Source organism: Setaria viridis, chromosome 3 (assembly GCF_005286985.2).
Source record: "Setaria viridis chromosome 3, Setaria_viridis_v4.0, whole genome shotgun sequence".
NCBI lineage: Eukaryota > Viridiplantae > Streptophyta > Magnoliopsida > Poales > Poaceae > Setaria > Setaria viridis.
In genome coordinates, this window is record NC_048265.2 from 8,849,963 (window position 1) to 8,865,673 (window position 15,711).

At 49.1% G+C, this 15,711-nt stretch overlaps 3 protein-coding genes across 3 annotated transcripts; 1 reads left to right on the top strand and 2 right to left on the bottom strand.

Annotated features, from left to right (window-relative positions):
• Positions 1–30: 30 nt before the first annotated feature.
• Positions 31–1,767, bottom strand: LOC117847813 (uncharacterized). Its single transcript, XM_034729098.2, has one exon. It carries the CDS (start codon positions 1,047–1,049, stop codon positions 327–329), a length of 723 nt encoding a protein of 240 aa, XP_034584989.1. The 5' UTR covers positions 1,050–1,767; the 3' UTR covers positions 31–326.
• A 5,908-nt stretch (positions 1,768–7,675) lies between these two features.
• On the top strand, positions 7,676–8,601 carry LOC117846840 (late embryogenesis abundant protein Lea14-A). Its single transcript, XM_034727939.2, has 2 exons — positions 7,676–8,016; positions 8,139–8,601. Exons 1-2 carry the CDS (start codon positions 7,781–7,783, stop codon positions 8,413–8,415), a joined length of 513 nt encoding a protein of 170 aa, XP_034583830.1. The 5' UTR covers positions 7,676–7,780; the 3' UTR covers positions 8,416–8,601.
• A 2,078-nt stretch (positions 8,602–10,679) lies between these two features.
• Positions 10,680–12,931, bottom strand: LOC117846839 (WRKY transcription factor 22). The gene is made up of 3 exons (XM_034727938.2): positions 11,696–12,931; positions 11,438–11,560; positions 10,680–11,346 (listed from the first exon to the last, which is right to left on the bottom strand). The coding sequence occupies exons 1-3, from the start codon at positions 12,091–12,093 to the stop codon at positions 10,902–10,904; spliced, it is 966 nt and encodes a 321-aa protein (XP_034583829.1). The 5' UTR covers positions 12,094–12,931; the 3' UTR covers positions 10,680–10,901.
• Between the last annotated feature and the right edge of the window lie 2,780 nt (positions 12,932–15,711).

A 15,711-nucleotide genomic window follows, 5' to 3' on the forward strand; every position in this document is an offset into this window, starting at 1 on the left:
CTAATCGCACAAACAGCTGAAAGTCTGAAATTTGCTCCAAGGAGGATTTCATTGTTGTTATTCAACACGATGTTAGAACAAACAGGTAGTCGTCGTTATGGTACAAAACGAGGTACGAGAAGAGCCGGAATCTACTGAGGAGGAGGGAGGGAGCACTCGGCTGTTATACCTTAGCCGCCACCGTCACTACCTACGCCGGTCATCGCCGGTAAAGAGAAAGGGCAAAAACTATACCGGCTCACCCGCAAACAAGCATGGCCACGCAAATTATTCAAGCACCGCTTCGCCGTCGAAGGCTATGGCTCCGCGCCTCCGATGTGCAGTGGTCAGCGCCCGAAATCCGCGACGCAGGCGGGGTTCCCGGCGACGACGACCGCCGCCGACACGCGCAGCACGACGCGGCACCGCATGGCCACGCGCACGGTCCGCCGCCCGTACAGGCCCCCGAGCACGCTGACCCTGCCGTCCACGGCCGTGTGGCTGGCGAGCCGCACCTCGCCGCTGCCGAACAGCACCTCGCCCACCACGGCCGGGCCCACCCGGTCCACGAACACGTCCAGGCCCGCGGTCACCCGGCTGGCGCCCCGCGCGGGGACCTCCCCGGGCGGCGCGCGGCCCACGCCGACGGGCCCGGCCACGCCATCCACGAAGATCTCCGTGTCGCTGGCCCCGAACCGCATGGACGCATAGTTTGGGTTCCGGATCACGATGCTTCCCTCCAGCGTGACGTTGATCCGCAGCGGCCGCGCCGCCCGCGGGTCGAAGCGCACGTTGAACCACCGCACCGACACGGAGTCCATGGACAGCGTCGGGTCCCGCACCTTGAGCACGGTCAGGGACAGTGCCAGCATCACCAGCGCGGCCAGCGCGCCGGTCGCGGCCAGGCCGCAGCACGCCCACCGCAGCCAGCGGCCGCGGCCCGCTGGCGTCGCGCCATGGGCATCGTCGTCGGCCTTGCCGGCGCTGGCGTCGACGGCTTTGGCCTTGGCGGCGTCAGCAAAGGCGAAGGGCGTGGAGCCTTTGGGTTTGCTCGGCTTGGCGTCGGCCATGAGCTTGCGGTGCGCGTGGCGGGGGTAGTCGGCATTGGGTAGTTGCTGAGCGCGAGTCGCCGTTGGGGGTTAGGAGGATTAAGGCGGGTAGCTGTCGAGCACGGTGAGTGGCTGCGTCTTTGGCAGTGCAAGGGCGATCGGTTTGGCGCCATGTTTGGTGGTTGGGGAGTTGGACGTCGCACTCTGGGCGCTGTTCCCATCCGTTGGGATTAAATTCGGTCAGAGAGCTTGGTTGGCTGGCTGGCTGCTGCTGTGCTCGACACGACGAGACACTGAGGGTCGGCGATAACGGACGAGTACGTGCGATGATTGCAGAAGCAGGCCCGTTTGCTCGTCCTGTTTATGCCGCTCCGATCCCCCTCTGTCCATTTGATCTTGTGATTCCAGGGTGCTCGTTATTCCAAGAAGAATTTAGAAACACATCTTCTTGTGATTCCAGGGTGCTCGTTATCCCGTTTGGACGTGGAATGTCTGCACCTTTTTTTTCTGATCCAGGCCACAATCGGCTTTCCTTTCCTTGGTATGGCATGGGCCGTCCACTTAACCGAAAACCATCAGCCATTCCTCGTTTGGGCCTCCGCGTTGGTGCCCCCCACGGCCCACTGGGGTATCATCCCCTCCTACAGTCCTGCCTATCCTTTTCTGCTTCCTTGTTCCGGATCGGAACCTGCTGGCGGCCTTCACCGTAGCAGCCACCCCGCCGGCGGATCCGTACAGCTCTGCCGCCTCCCACTCCTTCATTATCCTACGATTTACCCGGACCGGCGACCACAGCTGCGGCCACCGCCACCGCCACCGCTGGTGCCTTGCGTCCAATCCACCCACCGGGTTCGTCGCCGGTCACTCCTGTCATCGCCCATCCTCCACCCGCCGTCGCCCGTCGGGGGGGGGGGGGGGGGGGGGGGCGATGCGGATGCCTCTATTTAGACGCATCCGCTGCCGCAATCGCAAGCCTACGCCACCAGATAAGCGCGCCGCCGCCGCGTTCCGCCCGATTCATCGCCCCCGACTCGGCTCTGCCATTTCTAGGAAGGGTCCGTACCGGTGCCGCGGGTTGCGCGCGCCATGCCGCCACGACCGCCTCAGCGCCCTCCCCGACGACCTACTGCTCCTCATCTTGCAGCGCCTCGACACCCGCACGGTGCTAGCCACCGCGACCCTCTCGAAGCGCTGGGCCTACCTCCCCCGCTGTCTCGATTTTAGGGTCAGCGACATACTATCGGCGCGCTACTACAGGTGCAGCCGTATCCGGCTATCCGCCACTAAGTCGCAACTTTTATTAATGGTATCATCGACTTCGATCTCAAGGTGGCTCGTGACAGCATCGAGCGGTATGAGCGCCGTGCCATGCGTGCTATGGTCTCATCCATCAACAGCTTCCTTGAGGCGGATGACGATCAGGACAGAGGCGGTTAAGGTTGGTTATTTCCGGATGATGATCAGTTTTAACGTGAAAAAAACGGGTTTTCATGACACCACAGCGCAAGGTGACATTCAAGTGCGTGAGGTGTGGGAAGGAGCTAAGCTTGTAACTCACATTACTTTCCACAACAGCCAAGCGCTCAAGCATTGGTAGAGTGTAAAGCTTGATCAGCCCGAACCAGCTATGCTCGATGATAAGCTGCTTGATTTCTGATTTGGGGGCATGGATGACCACAACACCTTGGTTGAGCATGCAGGACTTGAGATGCAGTGCTTGTAGCTGAGGGCACAAGGTGAAAATAGTTTCATAGGCTGCGGTTGGAGTGGACCTCGGCAAATCTTGCAAGACCAGACTGGAGAGCGCATGGAATCCTTAACATACGCTTCACTGGATATGATAGATGGTTCAAACATTGGAGCCCCACATTGTTGTTCCCTAAACTCAGGAGACTTCTGATTGCTGATGTCCCTTCATCCTGGGATGTCTCTTGGCCCCGCCTCCTCATCGAGGTCGCGCCATGCCTCGAGAGCCTTCACATCCATATTACCCCATGGGAGGAGGAGCCTCGTGATGACATTTCGTGGCAACCCTCTGAGTTCTGCCATAATCAGCTAAAGGAGTTGGTGATAACTGGTTTTCAGGGAACATAAAGACAGATTTACTTTGTTAACTTTGTTATTAACGGGGTGTTTGATACCAGGGGCTAAAGTTTAGTCCTGTCACATCGGATGTTCGGATGCTAATTAGGAGGATTAAACATGTACTAATTATAAAACTAATTGCAGAACCCCTAGGCTAATTCGCGAGACGAATCTATTAAACCTAATTAATCCATCATTAGTAAATGGTTACTGTAGCACCACATTGTCAAATCATGGACTAATTAGGTTCAATAGATTCGTCTCACGAATTAGACTCCATCTGTGTAATTAGTTTTGTAATTAGACTATGTTTAATACTCCTAATTAGTATCTAAATATCCGATGTGACAGGGCTAAACTTTAGCCCCTGAAGCTAAACACCTCCTAAGTACCAATGTTGTTGCAGCTTGTTTCCTTGCAAAAAAATGGTTATGTTCAGGACAGGGGGTGCTGGGACTGGGACATGGTGACACAGCAATACCAATGGGTCAATGAGGAGAAGGTCAAAATACTGAACCAGATTGCCTATAGTGCTCCTTGCGCTGCTACTCCCATTCAAGTGGTTCTGGAGTAATCTCCAACATGCAAGATTGAATAAAATGCATAAATTATATATATATATCTATATATATATATGCTTAAATACTGCTCCGAATTTGATCTATGTAATTTGTGAACCTGTTTCAAGGAGTTATTGATCTTCTGTGAGTTGAATTTTAATTGCATAAGTTATGTATGCATAATTTGTTCTCCGGATTTAATTGATGTAGCATATAAGCCTCTAACTACTCGGTTGATCCACTTATCAGTGCTGTACTATATAGCACATGGGCTTACTAATCAAGTACTGCATATGGCTAGCCTGTGTGCTCTCTTGGCCCTGTTTATGTTTTGCAGTTTATGTTTTGCATCATATAGACATTTTGGGCACAATTCTAGTCAGTTCGGGTCTGTGTTATATGAAAAAATTTAATGAAATTTACCTTTTCTTTCAGTAGAACATATCTTCTCTACTTCATTATGCAGTACTGAAGAATGCATATGGCACTGCAGGGCTCTGTAAAATAACTTGTTTATTGTACTATTTTAGAGTTTTAATAGCAATATTTTAATGTAACAAGTGATTTCTCTACTTTTCATCTCAGCACATCCATAGCAAATATCTTGAAGTTTGAGTTGATGACACCCATAATAAATTGGCCGCATCCATATATAATATTGGGTTTCTTAACTAGTTAACTTTATATGCCACTTTCAGTTTGCAATCAGGTGCTTGTTACTCATGAAAAATGAACTGCGACGTGCTCATTCTATGAAGGGATTCCCTTCCTCTACATGTACTGTCTGTCTTATAATGTATATGTGCCATTTGTTTGCGGTCTTGAGGCTGATAGGTTGCATGTCTGGGGAACAAATATGTGACCTACTACATTGGTTCTTTTAAGAGCGCAATATACTTGTTTCATCATAATCCGGTATATTGTTATGGATTAATGTTTTGTGTTGCAGATGATGGATCAATGTTGTTATTTATTACAGTTATTTTCTGTTCTTTTCTTATGCTTGTGGATACTAAGTTTAGAATTGGCTGGTCTTTGTTCAGTTTTGTATCATCCTTATAGTTTCTTGTTATGGTTCTAGCACATAAGTCGTGCTTGCATTGTCCATCTTGAGAATTCAGGTCAGTTTTGGAGCGTCTTGGGTAATTTTCATGCTACACTGTTGATATGCCACTCCATCTATTATATACTGTTTTGGTCTCGATCCACAACTCATCCTACACTTTTGAAGCGAACCGAGCACCTTCTCCCCCCGCGTCGCTCCCCTCGACGGTTCGGGCGGTCTCAAACCCGCCGCCGCCAGGCCTTCCCCCACTTGCTCTCAGACCTGCTGCCACCGGAGCTTGACGCCAGAAGCCCGATGGAGGGAAAGGATGGCGGCGGCAGGGACCTTACTCTCCTTTCCATGTCTGATGGTGGGGGTTCAGAGCGCGGGCTGACCCATGGAGGAGGGATGTCCGACCTGTCGGTGCTGCAGATCCGGCTCCGCTGCGGGCGGATCTAGTGTCCCCCCGCCCGGTGTCCCCCCGCACGGATCTGCGGCCCTCGTGCCCAGAGCTGTCTGACGGTGGACCCGCTGCTGCAGGTGCGAGCAGTGGCGGATCCAGAAACGAGCTCCGCCCCGGGCTAACTAAGGCTTAAAATCTTACTGGCCATACACTATTAGATATGACATATTTTTCGAACAACACAAATAATTATATAATTATATTGATTTCAAGTATTCAACCAATAGACTCAAACAATACGTAGAACATTGAAGATAAAAAAGTACCAAATTAAGAATCTTCTATGACAAAAGAAAACCATACATGTCCTCATGATTTAACACCATTTGTACCGACATCCTCAATTCTACATAAAAATTTTAAAAATCTCAACTCTTTATAAAGCAAGATAATATTATGTATTGAAATAGACTAATACAAGTAAACGACACGCACCTTGAGCCCTCGATTGGCAAATTCATCTTACTGTTTCTTAAGCCTTGAAAGCGCTTTAGAATTGTTTATCTTCAATTGATGCAAACAAATCCCACTGAATATAGCATATCATGCTACTATTCATACAATCATCATTCATTTTATTTCTTCATTCTATCTTGATAATATTCATAGTAGAGAAGGCTCTTTCAAATGTTGCGGTTGCCACCAGCAAAATCAAAGCAAGTTCAATGAGACGATACACTAAAGGAAAAGTTGTATGTCTATCAGTCTGAACCATCTTCTCAGTAAGGTTACCAAGATTAGTACAAGTGCCAAAATTATTATCATTTGTGACTTCATCAATAAATATAGGAAGGTCACCCGCAAGCTTTATGCAGTCATAATCAGAGAAGTCATCTTTATAAATCTTAGCAACCTCAACTAACTTCTCTACCTCAAAGTTGGTAAAAGAATCCCTCGAATCAAGGCAAGCAACGCATCTCAAGAGTTGAGTTGATCTTTTTGAAAATCGATTGTTTAACTCACAATAAACTTGATCAATCACAACAATAAAAATTCCATGATAAAAATGATGGTAGTAACTCACCAATTTAGCATCACGACATCTTAAACGACCTCTAACTGGTATCATATCTTACATATTAGGAATGTCTATGTTGTTGAGGAGGCAAAACTCATTTACCTCTTCAAAAAGAGCATCCCAACCATTTTCCCTCATTTCATTCATATTTATCATCACAGAGCCAATTAATCCTATTGCACGAACAATATTTTGATTTTTTTTGCAAACATTGTGACAAGTCTTGAGTCATCCCCAATACTCTAATCATAAGATGTAATATGAACACAAATTCAAGTATTTGTTCGCAGTAGTTAGAACTAATTATCAGTATATAAAAAATATTACCAAATATAGTGAAGTGGAGTATTGTTTTGAAGATCTCGTCGCAATAAAGATAATGGTGCAACTAAAATTTAATTTGGATGTTCTGTTTAGAAGTTATGACTTTTTTTAGTGTTTAAATTTGCATACACGTGGATCCGTCATTATTTTTATCTTTTCTGCTTGCATGCAAGCATACTCTCACATCATGCAAACCGTTTGGAACTTAAAAAATATAAATCTTACACCGAGCATCAAAATTAAATTCCGATTGCACCATTAAATTTCTGACAATATAAGCTTTACAACAAGATCCCACTTGACTATATTTAGACGAATTTTTTTCATTCATATTTTTTAATCAAGGTTGTATATTCTGTGAGGCATACACACGTGGAACAAATTATACAAACTCATGGAACAAAGCAATCGTACACATCGAACGAAATATATGAACTCAAAGAATATATTTAATTTTTTGTTCGCAGAAAATAGTTATTTGTTCATGGTGTTCAAGCACTTGTTCGCAGTAGTCATAATTAATTAATCCGTATCTAAAAAATATTTTTTCAAAAAAATATTCTCCAAACATAGTCAAGTGAGAATCTTGTTATAAAAAATTTAATGGTACAATTGAAATTTGATTTGAAGGTTCGGTTCAAGAGTTATGACTTTTTTTTATTTTCGGATCCTCTTGCATGTGCATGACATCACCAACTGTTATATGTTGTTACTCCACTCGATTCTTTCATCTGCTCAGTCCAATAATCATAATGCAGCCCACCAATCATGCTGCAACAACGTATCGCCCACTGCGATACATAACCGCACCCGCGGCGAGATGCCGATTCAGCACCGTCCGTTTGGGGGCATCGCGCCGCGTGGGGCTCGGCGTCCGCGCCGAAGCCGAACCTTCTTCCCTCCTCCCTCCTCCCGCTTTTCCCAAATTCCCCTGCCTCGCATCAAATTCACGGAACCCAAAAGCTTCGGGTCCCAACCAAACCTTACGCGCCTCGGCTCGGGCACCGACGCGGGATATCGCAAAGTTTCACGTACCCGGACGGCAACGACCCACTGGGATGATACGGATTCCACGCGGCTCTGCACGTGGTGCCCACGCCGCGCGGCCGCCGCCCGTGTCCTCCTCCGCTTGATATAAACGCGGCCACCACTTTCCTCACCATCTGCAGAAATTTCCCAGCCATCCTGCCGCGTTTGGCCGTTGCTGCAACCACCGCGATCCATAATCCAAGAGAGAGTCGAAGAGCAAGGTTTGCCATGGCGAGCGAGCACGCGGAGCCGAAGCAGAAGCAGAGCCTGATGGATAAGGCCAAGGAGTTCGTGGTGGACAAGATCGCGCACATCCCCAAGCCGGAGGCGTCGCTGGACAGCGTCTCCTTCAAGAGCATGAGCCGCGAGTGCATCACCCTGCACAGCAACGTCAACATCTCCAACCCCTACGACCACCGCCTCCCCATCTGCGAGGTCACCTACACCCTCAAGTGCGCCGGAAAGTAAGCCCTCCATCTTCTCGGCACCTCTCTCGAATTCGAATCAGGGCTCATTTCTTTGTGGCGGATCGTATGGATCCAGGGTGGATGCTCAAATAAATAATCAAACGTGTTCGTCGTCGCAGGGTCGTTGCGTCCGGCACCATGCCCGACCCCGGCTGGATCGCCGCCAGCGACAGCACCAAGCTGGAGATCCCGGCCAAGGTGCCCTACGACTTCCTGATCTCGATCGTCAAGGACGTGGGCAGGGACTGGGACATCGACTACGAGCTCCAGGTGGGGCTCACCATCGACCTCCCCATCGTCGGCAAGTTCACCATCCCGCTCTCCACCAGCGGCGAGTTCAAGCTCCCAACCATCAAGGACATGCTGTTCAGTCGCACCCCATCAGAGGCGAGCTAACTCTGTGATCTGATCCGACGAATGTATCCTATCTTGCAAATAAAAGGCAGCTCCTCTGTTTCAGTTCCACATGCTACTGCTACTGCATTGTATCAGCTGTCAGCTCAACTGAACCTCTGTTTCTGAATGCATGCCTCATGGTTGCAATAAAGAGCTAGACGCCTGCATTTCAGGTTTCTTTGGAAACTGATTGTGATTTTTAATTTGAGAATGAACTGTTCTTGTTGATGCGCTCGATTTAATCTTTCCGTGAGAATTGGAGAGAAGAACAACGATATGCGGAGATCACAAGAACAAAATTAACAATGGAGGGGCTAGGTGGTCTGGTTATCATACGCGCGCTAGAAATATTTTCTAGATCAAGGAATGCCTTTATTTTGTCTTTGCATGAGACAGACACTCAACCATGTATTATTATAAGTTTTAGCCATTGTCTGCAAGCAACGTGCCAGCACGTATCCCCTCCTTTTTTTTTTACAACAAAAGACCAAATCGGATCTAGTGCCTGTCCCCTAAGATGGCATACACAAAAACATTTATTTTTTTGGGTCAAATACAAAGCAATCTCCCAGTTCAAATATGGAGCTACATAGCTGAGTGTGTTCCTTAACCATCTCCAAAACAATCCAGCTAAATGCAATATGGATGATAGTTCCCCAATTGAATTTTGCCAATTCCCCTGGCCCCCACAAGACCTGCTAAACAAATCCTAGCCCACCAAAATCCATCTAAGCAAAACCAAAGTATATAATCCCACATCTACTCCTGCTTCGTCCCCTCCCGGCTCGTAGCTACTGCCTACCAGGGGTGACACCGCACCCTTCTCCCCTCCGCCTCCATTGTGACCTCCCGGGCCTCGGCTTGCAGCCCCTGACGGCTGACGCCTCCCTCCTGCGGTCCTCCCCTCCACCTCCGTTGCCATGTGACTGCACGCCGATCAGCTCGTTGTTTGGTACTTTGGTCGCTCGGGCGGCGGAGCGGAGGCAAACTGCTATGTAGGGGCGGATCTGCAGGGGGTGCTGGGCCCCCCCTGAGCCCATGATTGTCTCATCAACAGCTAGTCTTTTAGCTTGAAAGTTTAAGTATAAATATGAACTTAGCTTAATTATAAGAGACTCAGCACCCCCTTTTGATTCTGGCTCCATCCTGTATGTAGGTGTAGAGTGGATAAAATCAGAGATGGAAGAAGAACGACAACTAGTGAGTTCATGAGTTCAGGTAAAAACTCCATGGCCGGGTAGGGAGGTAAAATTCCCAAGTGGAGTAGCCAAATTTTTCATTACATAGCGCTGGTTCTGCTATTTCACTTAAAGGTAAATAGTACAATTAAGAAGATATTAAATGTATTTTGGTCCGACTATAGATTTAATCTATTATCTTAGTATCATAGTGTTTAAAGAAGCCACCACATTCATTGAGATGGGAACATGAATTAAAAAATAATATACAACATTGTTTTTATTATGTTCTATCAAATACGGTTAATAAATAGACGAATTTAGTTGGAGCTTTGTTACAATGCTTTTAAAGTCCATCTCAAATGTGATTAATAAATAGCTAAATTCGTGAATTTAACAATAAGGAAATTCGTAGTTGATTTATGTATGATTGGGAAGCAAAATAGCTAAATAAATAGTATATGACAAATACAGTTAATAAATAACTTAATTTCAGATTAAAATAATGAAAATTGGTATTTCAATTCCCATTGAGATTGGAAAGCTCGTTACTTACCTAAAGAGCCGATGTACAGTATAAAAAATTAATAGCCAAATTTTGAAATAGGACATAAAATTAGCACGCTAACTGAAGAAGAAAATGATTTACACCATTGGTAATCCCAACAAAGCGGATATCAGACTTGGCCTCCGCAGTAATGCTGACCGGGCAGATCCTACCGGCGACCTTAATTGTTAGAAAAGACGATGATGTTGGCACGGATAGTACATCCGTTGTAACGTAAATATGAGTTGGTAGAGTGGATTTCGTGTTGTAGTGCAAACTGCCAATGACATATTACATAGGAAAAAAATGCTAGATGTTATGAACAATGTAGTGCAAAAGAGCAAATGCTCAAATCTTCTTTTAAAAAAAACTTTTGCGATAAAAAGAACCTTTTATACTAATTAAATTTTGCAGCAAGGAGTATAGGAAATCCATGTCATTTCAGACATGCACCCAAGTGGCGTCATCTTAATTAGGAACAGGGCCGTGATGCACCAGGCTTTTTGCTTAAGATGTCGTCATATCCATGAACCCGTATATAAAGAATCCAAACATCAAGGCCGTCGTGCGTGTATAAAGTATTCTTCCATCAAGCGAGCGATGTTGCTAGACACACCAAATATAACACGGTCAAATGTACGCGGCGCACTTTTTCGTCTAGTTGCATCGCATCACCAGGACACCAGCCTCTCTGAATCGACGAGAGAAGAAAGAATCAAAGAGACAGTTTAGCAGTCAATAATGAGTTGCCCTGTTCCCAACTACAGTGACACCCGGCGTTCAAGAACACCGTCGTCGTCCTCGAAGAACCGATCGAAGCCGTCCTCAAACGGCCCCAGCAAATCGTCCAAATCCAACGGATAGTCGTCCAGCGCCATATCCGCCTGCTGCCACGGCTCGTTCTCGTCGTCGGCCGTCTCCGCGCCGCCGCCTCCGTCCACGGTCATGGAGGACGCGTCGGCGCTGTCCTCCTCGCGCCTGCCGGCGGACGCCTCGTCCGACGCACCGTGGGACGCCTGGTGGCCGTCGCCGTCGGGCGACGCCGGCCTGTGCCGCGTGGTCCCGGCCAGCGCGTTGAGCATCGTCGGCACGGCGTGGCAGTGCTCCGCGATGTAGGTGACGACGAGCACCCCGGGCTTGGCCGGGCTGCGCTCCACCAGCTTCCGCGCCATGCACGCCTTGAGGCTGCTGCACTTGTAGTACCCCCTGATGAACACACGAGTTACAAAATTTCAGAACGCAAGGTACATGCATGAACTTGGACGAGAAGGCTGGAACGTGGGAGATCATCACGTACCGTGGATACGGCGAGCCCTTGATGGGCTTCTGGCCGTACTTGCGCCATGCCCACAGGTCCGTGGACACGCCGCCGTCGGCCACCGGCACCTCGCACACCACTTTCTTCAGCTGGCTCTTCTTGCTGCACCGGATTTGATATTTTGTCACTTCATCATGCTAACAAATCACTAGATACGTAATGAAAAATTCGTTGTGTTCTATTAATGAAATTCGGATTCGATCGCCCACGTTTGAAAATGAAAATAACTAGATATACCTTCTTTTAGGCCTGGGAGTGCGGACTCCCGGCTTGCGGCCGGGCTGCTTCCTCTGTTGCAGGAGCTGCTGCCCGGACGTCGAGGCGGCCGGGAAAGAGAGGAGCACCTCGTGGTCGAGCGGCCCCCGCTCACTGGAAGGCGTGATCGAGAACGGCGCCCGCGGCAGCTCGTGTTCCAAGTCCAAGTAGTCCAGGTCGCCCAACGCCGCCGGCGGCCGCACCGGCCTCCCGACGAGGAATTCCGGGGCCGCCGCCACCGCAGCACGGCCGACGAGAACTACCCGTCGATCCTCCTCACGCCGCGGCGGTGGCGCTGCTTCCGAGCCGCTGCCGCTACACGCAGCCGTGCCGCAGCTCCGCACGACGGCCTGCAGGTCCCAGTCGTTGGAGAACTCCATGATCGACGACGACGACGACGATCGTGTACCAAGGTGGAAGAACGAGGTTCATATGTCGGGGGGGCCGGGAGGCGTGGTTGACTTTGGCTATGTATCTAGCTAGTATGGTGTCTGTGTGTATGTGCGACTGCATATATAGCCCGCTCTACTAGCTAGTGGGGCGCAGTGCAATGGACCGAGCTGTAAAGTCAAACGCAACCGCCGATCATCGGCTAGTGGTGGGCACGAAGGGCGCCAGCGATTGATCGGTGCACTCGCCGGCGCCGGGATCGACCGGATAAAAAAGCGCGATCGCGTCAGGATCCGCACGCAAATCAGTCAGTCGGGCCGGCCTAATCTACCCCCCGTCTTCACGTGTTGTATAAATCCATTCGCGTACCAGCCGCAACAGGCGACATCTAGCTCAGCTAGATGATGCCATGTGTGGAACCTCCAGCTCTTGCTCCCGTGTTGTTTTCATTTGACTTTGCTCCAAATGTCAAACGGGAGAGAGAGAGCTCTGAGCTAGGTCAGGTCAGAAGCAGAGAGAAGGGGGGAAAGAAAAACATGTGCTACATCACCTGGCACATGCCAGGTGGACGGACTGCAGAATAAACCTGGAATCATGCTCCTGGCCGGGGTTTGTTTACACGCAAATAGCATCATTGACATGCTAACACCGAGTTTAATTATTAGTGCTGCGAATACTACTTTCTCCTCTTGGATCTGGCACCCATTTGTTATTGATTTGACTTCCCCGATTGTCAACCGGTGGCGAGGAGGAGAGATCGAGAACCATAAGCTAAAGCAACTAATGTCATGTCACGCTCAAACACAGTACATACCGGGAATCTTTATTAGGCGTGTGTGCTGGCCTGCTGGGACTCCAGCGCCGGGCGGGCACTGGGAGAAGAGGATGGAGCGGCTGCCGATGGATGGATGGGTCCGTGGCGGAAGGTTAATTGCGCGTGCGCTTTGCGCTTTTGGGCGGCAGTGCGCCAGTGCGCGGTGCCGAGAGCGCGGAGCACACGCCGCTGGTTCTGCCGTGTCGCCTACTTGGCGCGTCCCTAGTGCGTGGGGTGGGCACCGCCCGGGTCCGGGTCGGACGCCGGCGGGTGGTGGCAGATTGGGTCCGGCCGGCTCCTCGTCCAACTGTCCATTCGGAGTCGACGCACGAGAGACGGCGCGACTTGACGGGTGGACAGCGGACGCCATGGCGCGATCGAGCTCTCGGGTGCTGCCTGCTAGCTAGTGCATGCGTATCTGGAGGCGTACTGCAGGATCCCAAGTCATTTCTCAGAAAAAAGAAGCGGCCGGTGGGAAATGGACGAACAGATCGGCACAAGAGTTGGGGGAGGGACAACAAGTCATACACATGCATTATCCGTGGCTGACATGTGGACCCTCCTCGCACCTGGTGCACATGTCGGCTACAGTTAATGCACGCGTAGTACCTTAGAGGATATACGCGCGTTTCGTGTACGTACAATGTACTGCATGCTGGCCGTTGCATTGCCGACCTCGAGTGTACCGACCAATCTTAACTTCTGTTATGCTTGCTTCTGCCACGTACGCCGTACGCGTACATACACAAGTTGGCTACCGGTCAAAATGAAATGGCGATTTTTGTGTGCGTGCGTGCGTGCGTGTGTGTGCGCGCGCGCGTTTTCCTGTGAAAATAACAGGTTTAAACCGAGAGCAATCGGAGAAGGTATGTGGATGCTATGACAGTCGAGTCTCATGTCGGCGTTGGCGATCGATCAGGATCGTGCCGATCGAGTCAACACGCGAATATTTTCTAGAGGTGGACAGGGACCGGATATCGACATGGATCGCTGCGGATTTTATTTGCATTGCGGCTACTAGCTAAGATTTGGACGGGTGCCGTGGTGCCCGTGCACCGCGACGCGCGCGTGCCCGTTGGACTTGTCACCTTCATCGGTGCAACTTGAACTCTAGGGCGGACCACCCTCTTCTTCCTTTTTTTGTGGAGGGTTGCATGGGCCTGGAGCCGTCTCGATGGTCACTCGTCGTGGCGTTCGAGTCCATGATTTAGGCGCATGATAACCTCGAGGAATTATTAGTGTTTGTGCTCCCGCGTGGCCGTCGTCGTCGATTTCTGGTCGATCCGAAAGGGCGACAGCCAAACAGGTGAACAACATCATAATTCACAATGCTGCACATTAGTACAGCTTGCTTACGCAAACAGCCGACGCATCACGTCCTTGCCCTGTATAGCACAGTAGCACTGTTAATTCCTGGGCAACTGCCTAGCTAGCACGGTGGTTAATGTAACACGCAAACATGGCTTGTTGACCGCCGATAACGCATGATAGCTTTCCTCCTTCTTCTTCTTTCTTTTTTTTTTTCATTTGGGAGAGAGAGAGAGAGTTTTTTTTTTGGAACGGAAGAGGGAGAGGTTGGTTACACAAGATTGACTTTTAATTAACTGGACTCTAAAACCACTCCACTCTGAACGCTTGGGCCGAGAGCACACGAAAGACATTTAACTGGGCCGGAACAATTTGAGTCCCCGCACAAAAAAGGTCGAAAACTAAGGTCGGCCTCTTAAGCTGGCCCAACAAATGGCGCTGAACTGGATATGCACATGGATTGGCCATCAGCACTCTGTCAGTCAGAGATTTTTTTTTAAAAAAAGGGCACTCTGTCAATCACGGCGATCAGGGATTGTAAATTATATATCCGATTAACCGCGTGTCAACCACATGATCGATCAGAAACTGATCCATAGTGTGAATTATTTGAGATGAATAAAGTGAGGAGCATCTTTCTCAGCGTTCATGGGACTAGTAGGAGAAGAGAATCCGAAATGTGCTCTCCGGGTACGGACAAAGCCCGACGGCGTCGTCTTATGCTTGTCGTCCCGTCCCCGTCCCAGCGCAACTCACTGACTAAACCCGTTTTTATAGTGATCCACCAAGCGCATCAATTCAAAGGGTCGTTAAGAGAAACTTCCACAAGCTCCGCGCCAACTTGTTGGCTAGGCTGTGCTGAATCGCGGATGGGATGCATATATCCTCACTGTTGTAACTGTAATTTTTAACAGCAGCTCCTCTTCCCTAAGCTTCCCTGTGCAGAAACTCTTGAGCTAGTGAGTTAGCTATTGTATGGTTGCATATGAAATGAAACTGCTTGCGTCTGAGTCTGCAGCTACGACCTAGCCTGGCCGTGCATGTTACCTGCATGGCACATTGGCACTGCCCCTCCAAATTTCAAACCGCCAAACAGAGGAGATTCAGTTTGGGATGCGGACAGTGGTAACTGGTAAGTTCAGTCTGTTCGTTCCTTGGTGGGTGAACTGTTTCACAGCTTTAGGCCCTACTAAAATTTAGCACCTATCACATCGAAATATTTGGATACTAATAAGAAGTATTAAACATAGGCTAATTACAAAACTAATTGCACAGATGGAGTCTAATTCGCGAGATGAATCTATTAAGCTTAATCAGTTCATGATTTGACAATGTGATGCTACAGTAACCATTTGTTAATGATGGATTAATTAGGCTTAATATATTCGTCTCGCAAATTAGCACAGGGATTCTACAATTAGTTTTATAATTAGCTCATCTTTAGTCCTACTAATTAGTATCCGAACATCCGATATAACACTGCTAA